Here is a 17805-nt window from a genome sequence, read left to right as displayed (position 1 = left end):
GTTTGCTTTTTTCAAAGCCATTTTCAAGTTCTGTACCGCCAAAAAAACTGTTCACATTTCCTCTTATCAAATCACGCAGTTGACTTATTTTTGCATTACAGTTGAATCCCATTAAGTCGGACCTTTAATAAATGTAAGGATATGGCTGACTTAGCAAATTTCGACTGATCCGGGCTACAACTTTTGACAATAGTAGGGTAGGAGTGTCCACTTAGTAATTGAAAATTGTTCCTAAGTAGTAGAAGTCCAAGTTATCTAGGGTGCGATTTAAGGGGATTCCACTGTAGCCAATAGTACAATAGCACCCCCCAGAAACCTAACCTCCATACATTTCTACGTCACAATGTGCATTTTTAAGTTGATTGCAGAGCCCTTTTTATCTCAAAAACATTTTTATCCAATATAATTTTCACTAGGCGGCAAACCAATGCATAAATAGCTGAGGAAATTTCATAGGATTATAGGTAATATACATGGAGAAGGGTTAAAAAGAAGACATATTTGATGTCATACAACATAGACCTTACAATGTAACACTTTCATCTAAGATAAAAGGATCGGACATCAGAGGTTTCAAAGCAGAACAACGCAGCAAAATTGAATAAAAAATATTACGAAATAATGATGTTTGTCTGCAAATATTATTCTGGTAGATAGAGTTATAAGGGCCAATTTTCTGTCACCGTAACATGATAATGAAAAGTGTCTATTTTCTCCTGTCTCCGTGAATATTAAAGATAAGAGAGAAATTCTATTTACCGACGGGGAGGAGCGCTCCCGAGAGAATACTTTGAAAGTGATTCGCTTGTCCCACCACTTGGTGAGAGTGGGTCCGTCAAAGTGCACCGGGAATACAGATCTGTGATTGAAGACTACACCTATGAAAAATACATTGATATTAGGATTGTGATCAAGCTGAATGAGCTAGATGCTGCAAACACAATGTATCAAAATAGAAAGAAATTGATTAATAGGGACTATCCACACAGTAAATAAACCTTTACAATCTGTTGTATCCTAGACAAATAATATCACAAGCATATTCAGCACATCATCGACTTACTTAGCCTCGATTATTCGAGTCGCGATGATCCGAGCCTCACTTACACCCGAAGGAGGTTAAAACATCAAATTTATGACTGACTTAATTTTTTGACATTTTGTTTGCCACCGTCAGTGAAAAACGAGCCACATCTATACCTGAGCGGCTTGTAGCAAAAAATAAATACTGGTAAAGAGGACATAAATTACTTTCATTGCTTAAGATGAACATTTTGAACTGTATTATTATTTGATACTCATCGTCAGCTAAACAAAAATATGCTAACACATTAAAATATGCTAAAACTGATGCCTCGTGGAATATACATATCCATATATCGTAAAGCAAAAACCTGCTCAATGAAGAAAGTTACGCAATTAAGAAGGGCAATATTTCTTCTAATACCCAAACTTCTGCCTTATACGAACAAAAGTTAAAGAGACTGTCTTTACCCGGTTTGGATAATCGATGATAATCAAAGGCTGGGTGAACCGGTAAGACTAAACTTTCACCCAGAGTGAGGAGAGTCGCCGGCTCTCTGTATTTCTAAGGGTAAGAATCCTAAGGTGTGGTCAAATCGAGAGGAAAGACCAGGACACTGATCGATAAGTACAGGTTCCTAGTGTCCTTAAAACTACCTGCTAGGTAGCAAATATAAGTACTACTGCATGCCTTAAATACATATCAATTTACAATGCAAACTTCATATGAAAGTTTTATCAAAAATGATGATATTACAGACAGATCTTGGACATACTCTTTTCGACTACTTTGTTAGATGCACATCTTATCACTTCGTTGTACGCTGGATAGTTGGCAGTCGATTCCCGTGAGTGAAAAGGAAATTCATATTCAATAAAGAAAGTGCTGCAAACAAAAAGGTATACATTCAAATATGATGTCATGATAAATCAAGGGGAAATTCTGGTTGGATTGCTATTGACATAGTGAAAATCCTTCCCATGTTATAATTTTACAGGTGAAATGTGTTTTAAGTAAAGTTGCGAAAGAACCGATGTTTTGAGATAGGAACAAATCTATTGAAGATATTAAAATCTAGTCGAGTTGATACCTTCGTCTTTTAGTGCAGCGTGCAAGGGAAGCAAATTTGATGTGATGAGTCAGTTCAATTGAGAATAGGTTGGAAGGAAACTTCGATAAAATGACATGTCAGCTGTTGTGAAAATCAACAGCAGTTTAAAATGAATGTTCTGCTAATGTGATTTCGATTTTCTTTAAATGATTGACGAGGCTCAAAAAACAATGAATAGTAGCAACTGTGTTCGACAGTTAATAGCATTAAAAGCAACAGCAAAAATGATCAAAATCCAAACGAAATCATGTACAGAAAATGTATTATAATTCTAGACACAGTTGCAAAACCTTGTGGGCACCAACAGACGACTGCTCGCAACATAATTTTTTCAATCACACTACAAAAAACTATTCAAAGAAGCACTATACAGCACCTGAGGATGAAGTCAATTAGTTTTGCAGGGAGATATCAACTAGTTAATTGACTGGGTTCAATTGGATTGGAAGTCAACCCACGATTGGAAATGGCTCCTTACCAGTTGTTTGGTTCGATGTCATTGCTTTTTACATCGAGCTTATGCACAATAACTCTAGCAAAACGAGCCCTTGCCAAAATTGTTATTGTGTCCAAGTCCATTCCTTCTGGAATAAGCCTTTCGATCTTCTTTGCAAAAATATTATCTGGTTCATCTTTGTTATCTTCAGGCAATTGAGTCGATTCTGAAAGTGATACAAGTGTAACTGAACTAAATCGTAAATTTTTTTTATTAACAAAACTATTATCAGTGCCGAGTCTTTTGCTATCATTCAATGATTCAAATCAACCATCAGCCTTAAAAGCGATAGAATAAGCATGGAAAGAAGGAAGGTATGAATCCTTTTGGGTCCTAGTTTTATCGTAATTTATGTGCGCAATAAATTATAATAAAGGGAGTAAGCAAAGTTTGCATCTATGCAAAATATTGCATTCATAACGTGTCTTAGATAAAAACAATCTGGTAATTTATCAATGCAAAATATCTGAGTACGTTTCCAGTTCAAAGATGTAAGTGCCAATGTAAAACGTTGTTATCCACAGCCATTGTTAAACAATTTAAATATGACATTAACCCTCGCGACATACCGTCTTGGCTGGCATTAGAAATTGGATTGATGTATGTCATGCTGTTGTTATCTTCGTCATTCATACTGTTTCCTGAACCAGGCAAATCATCGACAGGTTTGCCTTTCTTTTCAGATTTAGGCTTATGCAGCCTCTTTTGTTTCTTTGACATTTTTGGCCTCTAAAAGGAGAAGAAAATGCCTTTTAATCGTTGATAAATAAAATAAAAACTATAAAGTTTATTCATTATCATATAATTTTTTGATGGCATAGTATTTAAATAATGGCTTTGAAAAAAGCAAACATTCTGAAACATACATACACTTTTTGTCGTCGAAAACATCAGAATATTGATCGAAAACTCTACATTAGGAAATGTGTATACCCGTTTGTGGATATCGTAATACCTTAAGCAAAATTTGCATTCGGGCAGTGGCTCTAGTCAAAACAAAAAACCCCCAGGTCTCACTTAGATTATCACAATTATGCCTGACTCGTTTACTCTTTTTTCACGATATCTCTGTAGAAAATGGCTTATAATCATAAAAACAGAATACCTTGTTTCCTTGGTCTTCTAACGAGAATGATTCACGTCTCGGCTTTGACTTCCCATCGTCGGAATCATCACTGAGAACAACAGAGCTTTCTTCGGATGAATTCTTGAAAATTTGGAGTAAAGTACATTGTTAAGCAAAAATGTTTAAACTTTCAAAGGGAAATGAGTAAAAATTTGGTTTTGGTAAATATGGACCTAAGGTAGAAACTGAAATATTGATAAACATAAGCTGTTACAATTTTGGATCTCATTACCAGTAAAATCTTAGACAGGCAATGTAACTGCATTAATGGCATGAAATTACTTCTTTTTGGCGGTATCAACCTTTAAGAGACTAATTAAAAAACAACTCAATCCTCTAAAGTTTTCATTTATAGCCGTGACTCAGAATTAACAAAAAGAATCAGACATCATCCTCATTCTCATCCCTACCCATGTTGGAGACATGAACAAGAGAAATTATTTTATTGAGTGAGGCAGCCTGCCGACTCAGAGTCTCCCATCAGTTTACTGAGTGAGGAGTCAAAGAGCATGGGCATGGATAGCCTGGGCATGGAACGAATTTATTATTACGCGTGCTCTCTGAGACGGAGGGCTGCTGCAATGATTGAAAGATCTTCGCTCGCAAAATAACAACAACAAAATAACATCCCAATCCTTAATCGTTTTGATAAAATCAAAACCCCCTGATAATTATTACTTACCAGCTTGGCATTGTAAAACAAATCAGTTAGCAATGAAGCTTCCCGTATCGGATCCTCGCTATCACTAAACTCTTCATTCAGACTCCCCTCTGAATCATGCTCTAACTTTTTCATCAGTCTTTCTATGTTCAGCTCATCTTCCCCGGTTACCATCTCTACCAACTTTTTGTCCATTGAATATTCTTCTTTCAAGTGATCTTCTGAATTCAAAATGACGTCATCGTCAATTTGATGAAGAATTTCCTTGATAAGATTGCCTTCAATATGGCTGCTTGTCGCTCTATCGTATAAATTTCCAAAAATAATTTCCAAAATAGGATCCAAGATTCGATAGATTGTCAGAGATGATCAGATTAGATTGATAGATTAAAAAATCGTGAAATATCATTTATTCATCTATCAACAACATCAAAACAAATCTTGCAAAGACCTCTCCCCCCCCCCCCCCTTTAAAGCAGACTCAACTGGCATCCTATCATAAATGCTTGATTTTTTCTATAATCTTATTTAGAACTGGTCACTAAAAATGAAATGCCAATCTAAAAAATCTAATAAAAATTGAACTTTTTTGTTTACAAAAGGCAAAATACTTTTCTCATATATTTACATAAAAAAATACATTCACAAAAACAGATATATAAAAAACTCTAATTATTCCGTTGCTTATTTAATAGGGGTAAGCTTAGATGTATCTTGTAAGTTACAATCGAATATTATAATTGAAAACCTTTTTAACAAGCCCTGAACGGGTCTGAACTAAGACCTGAAAATCTTACTTTCCATCATGATGAACTTGATCAGGGCTGTCTAATGAAGAAAGCAGCATTTTGTTCCTGAGGGTCTTTCCACGTTCTATCAGGTCATGGAGCAGACCTGGTCCGTCGAGGTCCTTTGATACTGGGCTTTTCTTATCTAAATGTATCTTTCTATCTCCATTGTGTCCCGGAGACGGCTGATAATGGCCTAAGTCACGCTGTGAAGATCCTGTATACAGAAAGATTTGTGCTTGGATTGTTGCAAACTACCAAATTGTTAAATCAAAGCTTTGAGTACCAGAACGTAATTTTTTAGGAATTTTAATTTGCACCCTGTAGCAGCTTCCATAAACAGTGTAACAGTAACTATACTACTGAATTTTCAATGCTCAGACAAGATCGAATGATCTAGGAAAATTAACCCTTCTTCCGTTACAAAATTAATAACATTCAGCACGTTCCATACCTTTACAATTTTGCAACATTTATAACTATGCAAATCAATTTTATTGCTTTGCATTTAATCAGTTATTGACACTTTCTACGTGCTGAATTTTGATTACAATTTATGAATGGCACAGGCCTTTCGATATCTAAACGATTAGCCATAACCTTTGGTTATTTCTACGTTTCTATATCACATTTTCGTTATGAATATTCTGCAATTTCGGTCTCTATTTTGTTGAGACACTCGCTTGGTCCTCGTATCTAATAAATATTTGGAGACCCTTTGATTGAAGTTTCCTACTTAGAAGAACAAATCTGCAGTAATGTGACATATGTCTTTAGAAACTTCTAGCAGCTTTGTCAACTCTGACCAAATTAACAGCATTTCTATAGTTGATATGAAGGACCACGGCCATATTCAAATTAAGAGAGGCTTAAACCTTTGGGGGGCCTAAACAGGCAAAAAACCAACAGCAATGCGATTTTTGTAGAGTATTATCTAGGGGGGCTAAAGCCTTCTCAGACGTCCCCCCCCCCCCCCTTCCAAGTTGATATTAATTTGGTCTCTCAGACAAATACCTGTTTCACCAACAAAGTGAGAGGAATGGCCAGAATGTCATTGAAAATGACATCATGGAAAGTTCAGAAAAATCATATACCAGGTTGTATGCTCTTTTATGCTTTATTTCAATAAAGGTTTTGTCCATCGGTCACAAAATTAGACAAAAAAGTTTTCAAGGAGTATGCGCCTTTATGCTCTGGGCTAGTCGATTCAAAAATCTGCAAAATAGTGAGCTTTCGGTTAAAGAAACATGCACTTATATATGAGGTAAAAGGTACACTCGGGCCAAGAGAAATGACTCGAAGTTTTCCGAAAACTCCGACTTACCTCTAGGAGGACCAGTATTTATTTGGTCGCTGGTTGAGCTAATTTTCCCAGGGCCAACAACAAAACTTGGGAAATTATCATCAATACTTTGATCGCTGTATTCAATCTTCTCGGGAGGAGCTGATGATATTTTTACTTCCTAAAATATAGAGACATATGTCGCTTTGAACAACGACATTTTCAATTGAAATTGAAGACATCATGTATAGGATCTCTCCCATCAAGAAATAGTATAATATGCTTAAATCAGTGGGGAATAAACTTTTACATTACAATGTTAAAGTTTCGGGGTCGAGCTTAATATGAAAGTCCTAATCTTCAAACTTTTGTAATTTTTTATCATTTTTCGGATGTACTGTGAAAAGTGTCAGGCAAAAAATCTTTTAGTAAGATAACTAAATGTTTTTGTTCAACTGCGATTCAAAGTCTAAAAATGAACCGATTGATTATTTTGTTTGTTATGCTGTGTTTTTATATTAGGACCTTTGAATAGCCTGTGTTATTCATGCAGTAATTCTCTTATTTCTGATAGGTTTTCCTTGTAGGTTAACATAATGTTTTAGCAAAAGGAATTTGCTTAAGACAGGAAATATTTTTGGACTAAAGACATTTCTGACATAATTTTTTAATTGGGAAGAACAGAAATATGATGTGAGCTTCTACGGACATTGCAATCAGTAAAGAAATTGAAGCAACAAAACAAACCTTTTGTTTTTTCTTACTGCCAATTTTTCCGGTAGAAATAGCATCTCCCTTTTCCTTTTTATAATGCTTTGCCTGCTTGGAAGATTCTCTTGAGGTTTTAGGCTGAGGACTCGACATATCAGTGGTTGGAATTGTTGAAGAGGTCATGTTAAAACTGCCTGGTTATGACATAAATAAATCTTATCAATAACTTCTATAACATGCAAGCAATAATTTCTTTGACACATCTCATATTTTAACCATTCCATCTTCATATGAATAATTGTGCTAAAAGGGCTCCTATCTAAGTATATATTAGGTAGAATTTTACATATAACCTGATTTATTCTATGTTATTTATTCTATGTTTAGGAGAGCAATTCACAGCAGATCTCAGGCTGCGTGGGCAGCATGGAGGTGAACACGAGCTATGGTTGGCCTAGAATGGCCAGGCCTGATACAAGCTAACAGTCCTTTTGCTATTCAATGCATGCAATTAATAAGATATACTAAAAACTAATTGCCAAAGGAATAATGCCTAATTTCCAAAAACCTTTTTCCAAATTTTACATGAAAAATAATATGAATTTTTATTGAAGATATTTTTAACTGAATTTATAACTTACTGGCAACAGAATGAAAAGCCAAAGAAACAAAGATTGAGGCAATTTCTTTTTGAAGTGAATCTTCAATTACTGAGATTACTGGGTAGAATCTGAGGAAAGAGTGTATATAATTATGGATTTTGATGCAAAACAAATCCATTAAGTTGAGCATTGAGTTCAAGTGTATGTAAAATAGTTAGAAAATTGCTCACTTAAGCTGAAACAAACAATCTATATTTTGCAAAGTGTAAAAAACTATTGATACAATCATGAAATAAAAATAAAGATAAAATGATCACCCTTGAAGTGGTCTGCTGTTGCATAAGAGCCCAATATCGTTTATTTGTGCTTGGCCAATCATTTGTTTATTTGCTAGAACATCCAGGTTGAGAGAACCCATATCTGCAGAGGTTCAAAGATTGTTAAAACTTTGTTAATATGCAACAGTTCAAGTATAAAAAATGCAACACTTATTCCTCAAAGTGAGAAGGAAATGAAAACAGGTAAGAATAAAGCAGCACTATATCCATTTGTAATTTTAATTCTATAATTCAAACTCTATACTCTATAATCTATAATTCAAATATATAAACTTATTCAATAACTATTTCTATCTAGCAATGCCTGTCACATTTTTAAGGCTACTTAGAACTGGTTAAATTGTAAAAGTCAATAGATGTATCTTAGCTAAGTATGATACAAATTATAATTGATTTGCTGCTTACTCTGGGAAAAACTAACATGGAGCCTCAATATAACAGACACCAATTGGACCTGTACAGTTATCTAATGTATTTAGCTGTCCCTTTGACAGACGTTCTTTTAAGAGCATTTTGAACAATTGGGAAAAAATCATCTGCCCACTGTTGAGAGATATGAGGTTGCACTGTACATGCTAAAGAGAACACAACAATTTTCATATTATTTATAAAAGTATTATGCTTTTGTAAGATTGCTCTTGTCTCCTTCTACTAGTTCAATTAAATTAGAGCTACTTGTTCAAGTTTACTTAAAATGTACCTTTAAGATAAGCACTGAACTGCTTTGGTCCAGATCTGATTGGATACTTGACAGCACATTTAGCTTTTGAGGCTTTGTAGCTTCCAGTACTTTTTGGTCTGAAGAAACAACAATGGTGATACAACTAACATTGGAAGTTACATTCTAAACCAAAATTTAAATTGAAGCTGCAAAACTATGTAAATTAAAGATGCCCTTTGTTGACTCTTCTTGTGTAATCTTTGGCAGTTGCTTTATTTTTGTAATGAACTCTGTGTCTTAAATATCAAATAATTTTCCAATTTTGGGATATTTAGAATTTGTGGTTCAGACAATGCCAAGTTTAGACAAGTTGTCTTTTTTATCAGTCACAAATTATCAAAATTTAGATTTATTATCAAGTTGCATTATATGAACAAGAAAATAAAACACACACTGGCAACTAGTAATTTAAAAACTTACTCTAATAGTATGTTGTTGCTTTGTTGTCCCCACCATTTAAAACTGACTTGTACTTGGCTAGGTGGTTTTATTCTGGACATCCACTTCACTTCACCAACACTTACATGGAGAAAGCATCTAAGTTGGCCTTCCACAAATGGCGGGAGGCTTGGACCAACAAGTATATCTGAAGACAGCCTTCTTGACTTTTCCTATAACAATATTCATCAGGAGTGTGGCATGTGCACACACAGGATATTTTCAGAGGCTTGTCTAATGCACACAAAAACATAGGAGGCTGCACACACATTTTTCTGGGTACTGGAAAATTTTTAAGGACCACCCTTTTTATAAGCGTTGCTTTCATATCTTGATCTAAACAACAATGATGATGAAATGCTGATGAAATGGGATTTCTGTATTCATAAAACAACATTAACAGCATCAGAACAATCTGATTGTCACAAGTTGAACATGTTGTAATCTATAATTAAATAAGAGAAAATGTTCCACTTTTGCTATGTGCATTTTGTGAGCAGATTGAATTTCTCTAGATGATACTCTCCTCCTGATTTGAAAAGGTCGGGCAAGTAAACGCATTGAATGAAATATGAGGCACAGCTTATCAAGGCATCAGCAGGCAACAGTTACAGCTCTTCCTATGCGACATCGAGCACTTTACCATAAACCGGTAAAAAGTAACTTTCATTAAATTTATCATCAAGTTAATGGTCTTTGTTTTAAACATTAGAAGACTTTTTTGGAATTTAGGCCCCCCTTTTTTAATGATCATGAAAATATAATAACAGACATGTTCAAAAAAATAAACAATCTTATAGATTATGACGAATTCAGTAAATTAGGTAATATTGTCCAAACCTTGGTAGCTTCCATTTTCAACAGTTATGATGCTTTCGATTCTTTTTCGAGTTTATTTCATGTTGATACCATGATTAAATTATTTCCCGCCGTCGTTGTCTCTTTCCAAATACTTCATGTTACAACATCACCAATTTGTAGGATTGAGGCTAAATTGGGCGGTTTGCAAGTGACCTTTTATTTCAGGTTTATTTGGTAAAACCCGGGAGATTTTTGAGGTCGTTTAAAGGCAAATCTTAGGCCAATTCTAGTTTATGTTGGTAGTTCATAATAGGGGATGTGGGGACGTGACGCCCCCCCCCCCCAAGGTTGGAAAATCCAATTGCAGTTGGAAAGCTTAAAAGTTCACTTGGAATTTTTTCTAACTATTATGACAAAATATGTGAATTTTATAGCTAAGGATTTTGGGACTTTTAATGCAAAAATCTTAGACCTTATTAAAATTCAAACTCTGGAGCAGACACATCTTCTAATTTAACACGTTTTTAATTGTGAAGCCCTGTCCCCACTGGATCTCAAATTGCACCATTGCATCGTTTGTTTCCTTTTTGACAGGGGTTAAGTTGAATTGAATTATTTTGAATAGGCAAGTGGACGTCTGGATAAGAAGTTTAAATTACCATCAGTATTGATTGAGCTTGAAGTTTTGAAAAATCATTCCCTGTATTGATCAGAACAATTGAAAGTGGGATTTTTTAAAAATCTTTCATTGCTAGAAATTCTCAACGCTTCTTAACGGGTGTATGCTAGGTTCCCCCTGCACTTTGGAGACCTCCTTGAATCTTATCACGAATTGCTTTGATAAAGGTGATGAGAAGCCACAAAACTTTGATCAAAGAAGCGGCAGCAGAAGTATTTGATCAAAGACGAGTGTTTTATCTTACGAATCGGGCATATGCACTTGCCCTCAGATCACCCTTTTCAGTTCCATAAAGCAAAGGACATTTAGACATTTGAAAATTTAAAAAATTTTCTTACGATAAAGAACAAAAGATGAAATGGTAAATTCTTTGATGCTTCTATATTGTGAAAAAGATATTTTATATAAAGCTGATCTGCAGCAAATAGCTTTAAGATGGGCAAAGCAGAAAAAGAACAGAATTGCTGTTAATTGACTTGAAAGAATATTACTTTTTATCACTAAACATTTCCAAGATCTAGACTGGTATGGCTTTGATGTTGCTTTACTTCTTACGAAAAGATTAAATGTACGTTTTACGTTAATCAAAATTTAGAGATTTCCTTTATCTTCTTTAGTGCTTTTATGCTTAAGACTAATTATTATAAGTAAAATGTTGGTAATTATATAGAACCTAAAAATCTGGAATAAGCCATAAGGCTATTTTCAAAAATCAATTTAGTAGGTACAGACGATTAACAGATCGAAAGAAAAAATTAATCAGATAAAGTTGGAATTTTCAACCTTCCACGACCCTGCAAAATTAGCCACTTGTTTACGTCCCTAGAAATGACATAGAGTACCGAAGTGATATCACAAACACTATTTCGAGAATTTTCAAATTTTGACTATATATCCCAAAAGAGCATTATGAAATAACTCTATGTGCAAAATCAATTGAATGTTTTACAAACTGGCTGAGATATGGCCACATAAGCATAGGCTCTTTCCTCGTCAAACCTCTGTAATTTGGTCTTGGTATCATAACTTTATGAACCAGGCCACAATAATAGTAATCCGTTGGCAAACTTGAAATCTTTCATTAGCCATATCTCGCCCAATTTTGAATATATATCTGCCTGATTTTGCACATTTAGGGGTATTTTGTTTCACTCTTTTAGATTCGGTGATCAAAATTCAGAAATTCTAAAAATACATTTTTGATGACGTCACACTTCGGTACTCCATTCCTATTTTTAGGTTTTGTCTAGATGGACAAATAACATTTCAGAACTAGGTAAAATATAAAAAAGCTCAAAATGTGATTTGGTTGCTTCAAAGTGCAATCACTCCAAGACTTGCCAAAATACGTTTTAAAAAGGGCTTTATCGAAAGAGTAAAATGTAATGATAATATTTCATTTCTTTAAAATAGTTTTCAGGCTAATTCAGCAAGAAGAGCTCTTGAACCATGATTGAAAAAAGATAAGACTGGGAAAAATTTTAGGAAGGTATGTACAGGATTTGCTACTGATAATACATAAAAAACTTCACTCGGACAATGTGATTGTGAACATAGGATTCGAAGCCAATTTTCGAAAATCCCCAGTTCAAGTCATCTACTTCGAGGTATGCATCGATTGTCCCTTTATTGTTCTGGGGTCCTTGACACCAGAAAATTGAAACTTTTATAACGTTATTCTTACCCAGATTTACGAATGTCCCTCCAGGATAATGGCACGAAACGAGCCCCATTAGATGCTATCCTAATACCAACATATCACCAACAAAGGATGGCACTCAGTGACCAGGAGCCACGGAGTGTCGAGAAGAGTAGAGGAGTGGGCATAAGGCTGTAAAAAAGTGGCTTGATTTGTGGTCAGTTTCTTTATTCTTTACGTTCCTGGCAAGCAGTGGGGTTTGGGCAATACTCCCAAGCCTATTGTGTCTAGTGACAGCAGCTAACAGAGGAGCCCTTCGTTTAGAGAAGTGCTGTAGCGTTTAGAATGAAGTCCGCAAGCAGAAGAAAAACACGGCATTTCAAAACAAAGTTGATCTAATTATACAACACTACTCTATTATTCTTACTATCTGCAACGGCAACAATTCCGTACGGATGCACAGCGATTCCGGTAGGGGTATCAAGACATCCAGGCTTTGAACCAAGTCGCCCAAAAGTTGTCATCGCATGTTTGTGAGCATCAAAAACCTGGATACGGTGATTCCCCGTATCAACTACCAATAGATTATTGTCTCTGTCCACTGTCATTCTATTTGGATAGAGAAATTCTCCAAGGCAAACACCTTCATTTCCAATCCTCCTTGTTCTTGTTACATTGTCAGATGACAAGTCAACAACTTTCAAGTCACTATCCATATCGTCACTAACGACCAATTCGGTTTTTCCTATTACGGTGAGTTTGTTCGGGCTGTAAAAGGTGTCTCTTAGTCTGATAAACCTTTTAAATGTTCCATTTTCCGAGAAACACTGGATCTTTTTATTAACCGAATCGCAAAGGAATATATCATTATCAACATTGACAGCAATTCCAGTCAATTCTGGCAACGGCTCGTTTGGCTCTGATTCGGGTAAAAACTGAAACAAGAGATTCCCTTTATTGGTCAGAATCTTTACTAAGGAACAGCTCATGATAAGTAACTGATCTTTATGATTCATTTTCATATCTGCAGCCTCAAAGATATCTCCTAGCAGTATAGGCTCACGCTGCACACGACCCAATAGATCGGTGATCACAATTCTTCGGTTGCCTTGATCCAGAATGAAAACATCATTATCTTTACTGAAGACAACTGATATGGGCGAATTAAATTGTAAAGGAGAAAGTCTTGAACCTGACTCCCCAAAAACAAACGATTTAAGCTCGTCTATCTCTTCGTACTTCAGAACCTAGAAATAACGTAGTTTTGATCAAAATCAGCCCCGCACCAGATGGCAAAAGCAAATATGCAACGTCAGTTTTTACTCAATCCTTCGTAAGACACGAAGAATTTTAAGGTTTTTTCACCAACGCCTTCTTTACGGCGATAACACCAGCAAATATATTGAAAAGATACAAAAAAGGACAAAAATCACATGCCTCTAAGTATCCGTTAAACTGAATTTTAATAGCGAGTCAAGTCATCTCATAAGTTAGGGAAGTCCTTCAACAGATGAGGATGTGTATATATTGTCGGGGGATGAGGGGAGGGTTACCTTGATAGGTTTTCAGGTACGGGGACGTGCCATTATTTAGGATACGTTTTACTGGAAAGAATTATGGGTATCACTTTTTGCAATATATGCAAAATTATGGATACCATATTTGGAGAAGACTGCAAAATTCTTAGGAGGAAAATTTAGCATTAACAAAATGAATATCCAGTTAGAAATGGAATTATGGAATATTTGTAATATTGAGATTTTGGGGCAAGATTTCTGAAATGTGTGGAATTACGGGTCCAAATTTTGAACAAAATGGCACGTCCTGTCCAAAACTAGGCTTAGTTGAACCCCCCCCCCCCCCCCCCCCCCCTGAGTGTGTAGTACAATAACAAAAAATGAAACACTTGATGTTGTAAATACGTTGAACCATGCGGGGATTAGAAGTGAATGGAGAGAATTCAAATAATTTTTTATAGCCTTTAACAGAAGGGCGCTTGCGATAAGCGTGGAGCAACGAGAATCCTTTGTCACGAATGAGCAACCCCTATCTTTCTTTTGTTTCCAAACCATAATGCCCCTAAATGATTTTAATCATTCCTACAGCACTTCACTGATTGAAATAAATAGATCATACTTACATGAAATTCTTTTGCCTCTATTCTTTGATTTATATTCCTAAATGCCATCATTAAGAATTCTGATTGACATTGCAACCCGCGGTCTTTAGTTTCTTTTGCCTCTGCCTCGTTTCCTTCCATCGAATGCATGAGCTCCATTACCTCTAACTCCAGGCTACCAACTTTCCTTGCTTGTTCTAGATAGCTCTCTTTTGCTTCAATCAGTTTCTTTTCCATCCCAGAGATATCTTCAACTTTGGCAATTCGCTCAAGATTGATTATCCTAAGTGTATCTTTATGTCTCTCACGTCTTGTCTCGATATGTTGCAGTTTGTATTCTAATCTCTCTCGTTCTTTTGCTACATTTAAGATGTCTTTCCTTAGTTTTGTGATGACCTGTGCATAAGAAGAAGGAATAAATACATTAAAAGAATAATGAATAAATACATTAGAAGAATGAATAAGTTATTTCGTAGTGCTCTTATAATGTGATTGACGTAGATGTCAACTGTACTCTGCCAACCAACAGGTGGTACAGCAAGGCTAACTGAAGGCTGTTCATTTAGGAAGAAGCCGCAATAAGTACATATGATCATAAAATGAAGAAAATTATTGGTTGGTTGGCAGAGTACAGTTGATATAACGTAGCTGCATCGCTCTACTCTCCGGGCTATCCCTCTGCTAATACGAATAGAGTTCTTAAGTGTGACGTCACAAAAACTATTTTTAGAATTTTCGAATTTTGACTACATAACAGAGAAGAGCAGCATAAAATATTCCAACATGTACAAAATCAGTTAAATTTGTAAAAAATCGGGTGAGCTATGGCCAATAGAAGATTTGAAGTTTGCTAACCGATTACTGTTATTTTAGCTCAGTTCATAAAGTAATGAACTGGGACCAAATTACAGAGGCTTGTTGGGGCCAGAGCTTGGACTCATCTGGTCATATCTCAGTCAATTCGTAATACCCTTAACTGATTTTGCAGATTACGAGGAATTTTATGATGCTCTTTCAGGTTAAGGGAACACTTTCAAAAATTCTAAAAATGGATTTTTGTGACGACATCACTTGATAACTCTATTCTATTCCAATGTCACCGACAACAATCAGACTCCTTAGTAGCCTGCGCCACAGACCATAACTGAAGAGGTCTGTGACGCAGGCTTACTTCTTCTGAGACAGATATTTCAAAGAGACATCATCTGAATAATCAAAAAGTTAATATCCCATTACTAAGCTCCACTTTGAATAATGTCTGCTTTTACCATTGTTAATCTTCTTATTTATGAGAAAGAATTGTGATTTAACAAGTTTTGTTATATCATAAAAAAATTTGAAATGATATAATGAATTATCATTGTAATGGTAGATACTTGATGACAGAGATTAGCTGTTTTCGCATAAAATGTGTCAATGTTAGCACATCAATAATATGCAGCCAGTATTTTGAAACTGCATGATGTTAAAAAGGGTAAGCGGCCTATTTTTGGCAACTTCAAAAGAACATTTACAATTACACAAGTATCCCGAAAGCTATACGTAAAAAGAGAAATACCTGCGACAATTTCTCAATGTTTGTCTCACTCAGGACCATGCTAATTATACTATTTTTGCGGTTATCTTTCTCTTTCTTTGAATCCCTTTCTAGATTTTTCAACTCCGCCTCCTTGACCGCAATTTCCTCAATCAGCTTTGATCGATGACTTTCATTTTCAGAAATAAGCACCAAAACATCGTTAGTGTGAATTTCATACTTCTTTAAATCCTTCTCTTTTATCTTCTTTCTTGCCAAAATTTCCAGCAGTAATTCTTCCTCTGCGCCTAAACGGCAATTGATGACGTCAACAGCAAGACTTTTTCTAGAAAGTTCGTCATTTTCGCAAAAAAGCTGTTCTTGTTTGTAGTTGATGGCAACGAATTGTCTTTGTATCGTCTTCTCTAGTGCATCTAGTCGATTCTGAGTTCTGTTATCAACAGATTCTAGAAAAGGAAAGAAAAACATCAGGTTTAGAAGTTATTCATAATGAAAGCGTCTCGAAATTCCAGCTTTCTTCGCAAAGCTCTCACAAAGTAAGGAGAAGTCTGGTCTCCCACAAGAGACCAAGGACGAGAGTACAGTTTAGGCGATCGCAGACCTGTCAACCTTAAATTTTCAAAACCTGGAGATTTTAGATTTTTCCTAAAGAAAAACAGGGAGATTCGGTCAAAAACAGGGAGATCACAGTAATTTGTTAAGGGAATAAATAAACCTGATAAAATGTTGTGCTCGGCAAACAGTTTATGACAAAAGTGATCAAGAGAAGTATCTTCATAATAACTTTTAGTGTTTTTTTGTTAATCAGTTAGCACTAACAAAAAACTGTTGTTATGTGGAATTCAATGTGACCATTATATCTTAATTATACCTCTGTAATAAGAAAACATACACAATGGACCTGTATTTGAAGCATAAGATGCGCAGTTCAATCGAACACCAGCAAAATGATTGTAGGACGTTGAAACCAATAGGAACCCCTAATACTCACGTTTTGATCCTTCGGTCATAAAGTCACTGCTCTCCCTTTTTCTGGCCACGTATTCTGTTAATATGTCCTCTAACTCATGGAGTGATGCATTACGCAGAATTTTTTTAAAAAACATCAATTTGTTGTCGTTCAAGAAACCATTGTTATAAAGTAAGCCAACCAAGTCTTTACCCGTGTTCACTTGACGTAGAATATCCTTACTGAGATGTCCCTTGAGTTCATGTTTCATTTTTTGAACTCCGGGAATCGATATCATCTTTGCAAAAGTATGGAGAAGAAGCTTAAATGTTGCAATGTCCTTGTCTTCCATGCCTTCCATGGTTGTCTTGTCCTGACCATGTTTACACTGCCATGCGACAAGCTTCTACAAAGTGATAAGATATTGTTGCCCCTCTTTGCTATGGAGACGATGTAATTAAATTTACAAATGAATCACGAAGAGAGATTATTATCGGCAAAATGCCTTTGTCTAACGATAAAGAATAATATGGTTGAGGTGTTACCGTATGAACCGTTGCCAATTGTGTGGCAATAACTATGGCTATTCTTTTCAAGACGTCCTGGTGTTTCTGTCTTTCCCGCGAGACCAAGAAATGAGATTCGGCTGGTCCCAAGAAAAGGCATACATATAAACTTCTTTAATTTCTTTTCAATACGTCAAAGAAGCGGCAGCCCTTCTCTGTACAGAAATCTACATTTCCTAGCTTGTTCTGTTTGTGGTCGAGGCAAGCACCGAGAGAT

General features: G+C 35.6%; 2 protein-coding genes across 2 annotated transcripts in view; both read right to left on the bottom strand.

Moving 5' to 3' along the window:
- The window catches only part of LOC135686933 (C2 domain-containing protein 3), a 29196-nt gene extending 18875 nt beyond the window's left edge, over positions 1-10321 (bottom strand). The window contains exons 1-14 of the mRNA XM_065203338.2: positions 10139-10321; positions 9281-9471; positions 8840-8937; positions 8119-8221; positions 7841-7929; positions 7236-7393; positions 6531-6669; positions 5216-5423; positions 4440-4719; positions 3737-3838; positions 3201-3360; positions 2614-2797; positions 1800-1909; positions 760-878 (exon numbers count right to left, since the gene is read on the bottom strand). Of these exons, the coding sequence (XP_065059410.2) occupies positions 760-878; positions 1800-1909; positions 2614-2797; positions 3201-3360; positions 3737-3838; positions 4440-4719; positions 5216-5423; positions 6531-6669; positions 7236-7393; positions 7841-7929; positions 8119-8221; positions 8840-8937; positions 9281-9471; positions 10139-10153 (1956 nt within the window). The 5' untranslated portion in view covers positions 10154-10321. The remainder of the gene's footprint in view (positions 1-759; positions 879-1799; positions 1910-2613; positions 2798-3200; positions 3361-3736; positions 3839-4439; positions 4720-5215; positions 5424-6530; positions 6670-7235; positions 7394-7840; positions 7930-8118; positions 8222-8839; positions 8938-9280; positions 9472-10138) is intronic.
- Positions 10322-10893: 572 nt separating this feature from the next.
- On the bottom strand, positions 10894-17793 carry LOC135686112 (uncharacterized). The gene is made up of 4 exons (XM_065202281.2): positions 17065-17793; positions 16095-16519; positions 14558-14932; positions 10894-13664 (listed from the first exon to the last, which is right to left on the bottom strand). Exons 1-4 carry the CDS (start codon positions 17381-17383, stop codon positions 12813-12815), a joined length of 1971 nt encoding a protein of 656 aa, XP_065058353.2. The 5' UTR covers positions 17384-17793; the 3' UTR covers positions 10894-12812.
- Positions 17794-17805: the final 12 nt, after the last annotated feature.

The sequence above is a fragment of the Rhopilema esculentum genome, chromosome 6 (assembly GCF_057945365.1).
Source record: "Rhopilema esculentum isolate cy_ngs chromosome 6, ASM5794536v1, whole genome shotgun sequence".
Lineage (NCBI taxonomy): Eukaryota > Metazoa > Cnidaria > Scyphozoa > Rhizostomeae > Rhizostomatidae > Rhopilema > Rhopilema esculentum.
Note: the sequence above shows the minus strand (reverse complement) of the source record. Positions and strands in the feature narration are given on the sequence as shown.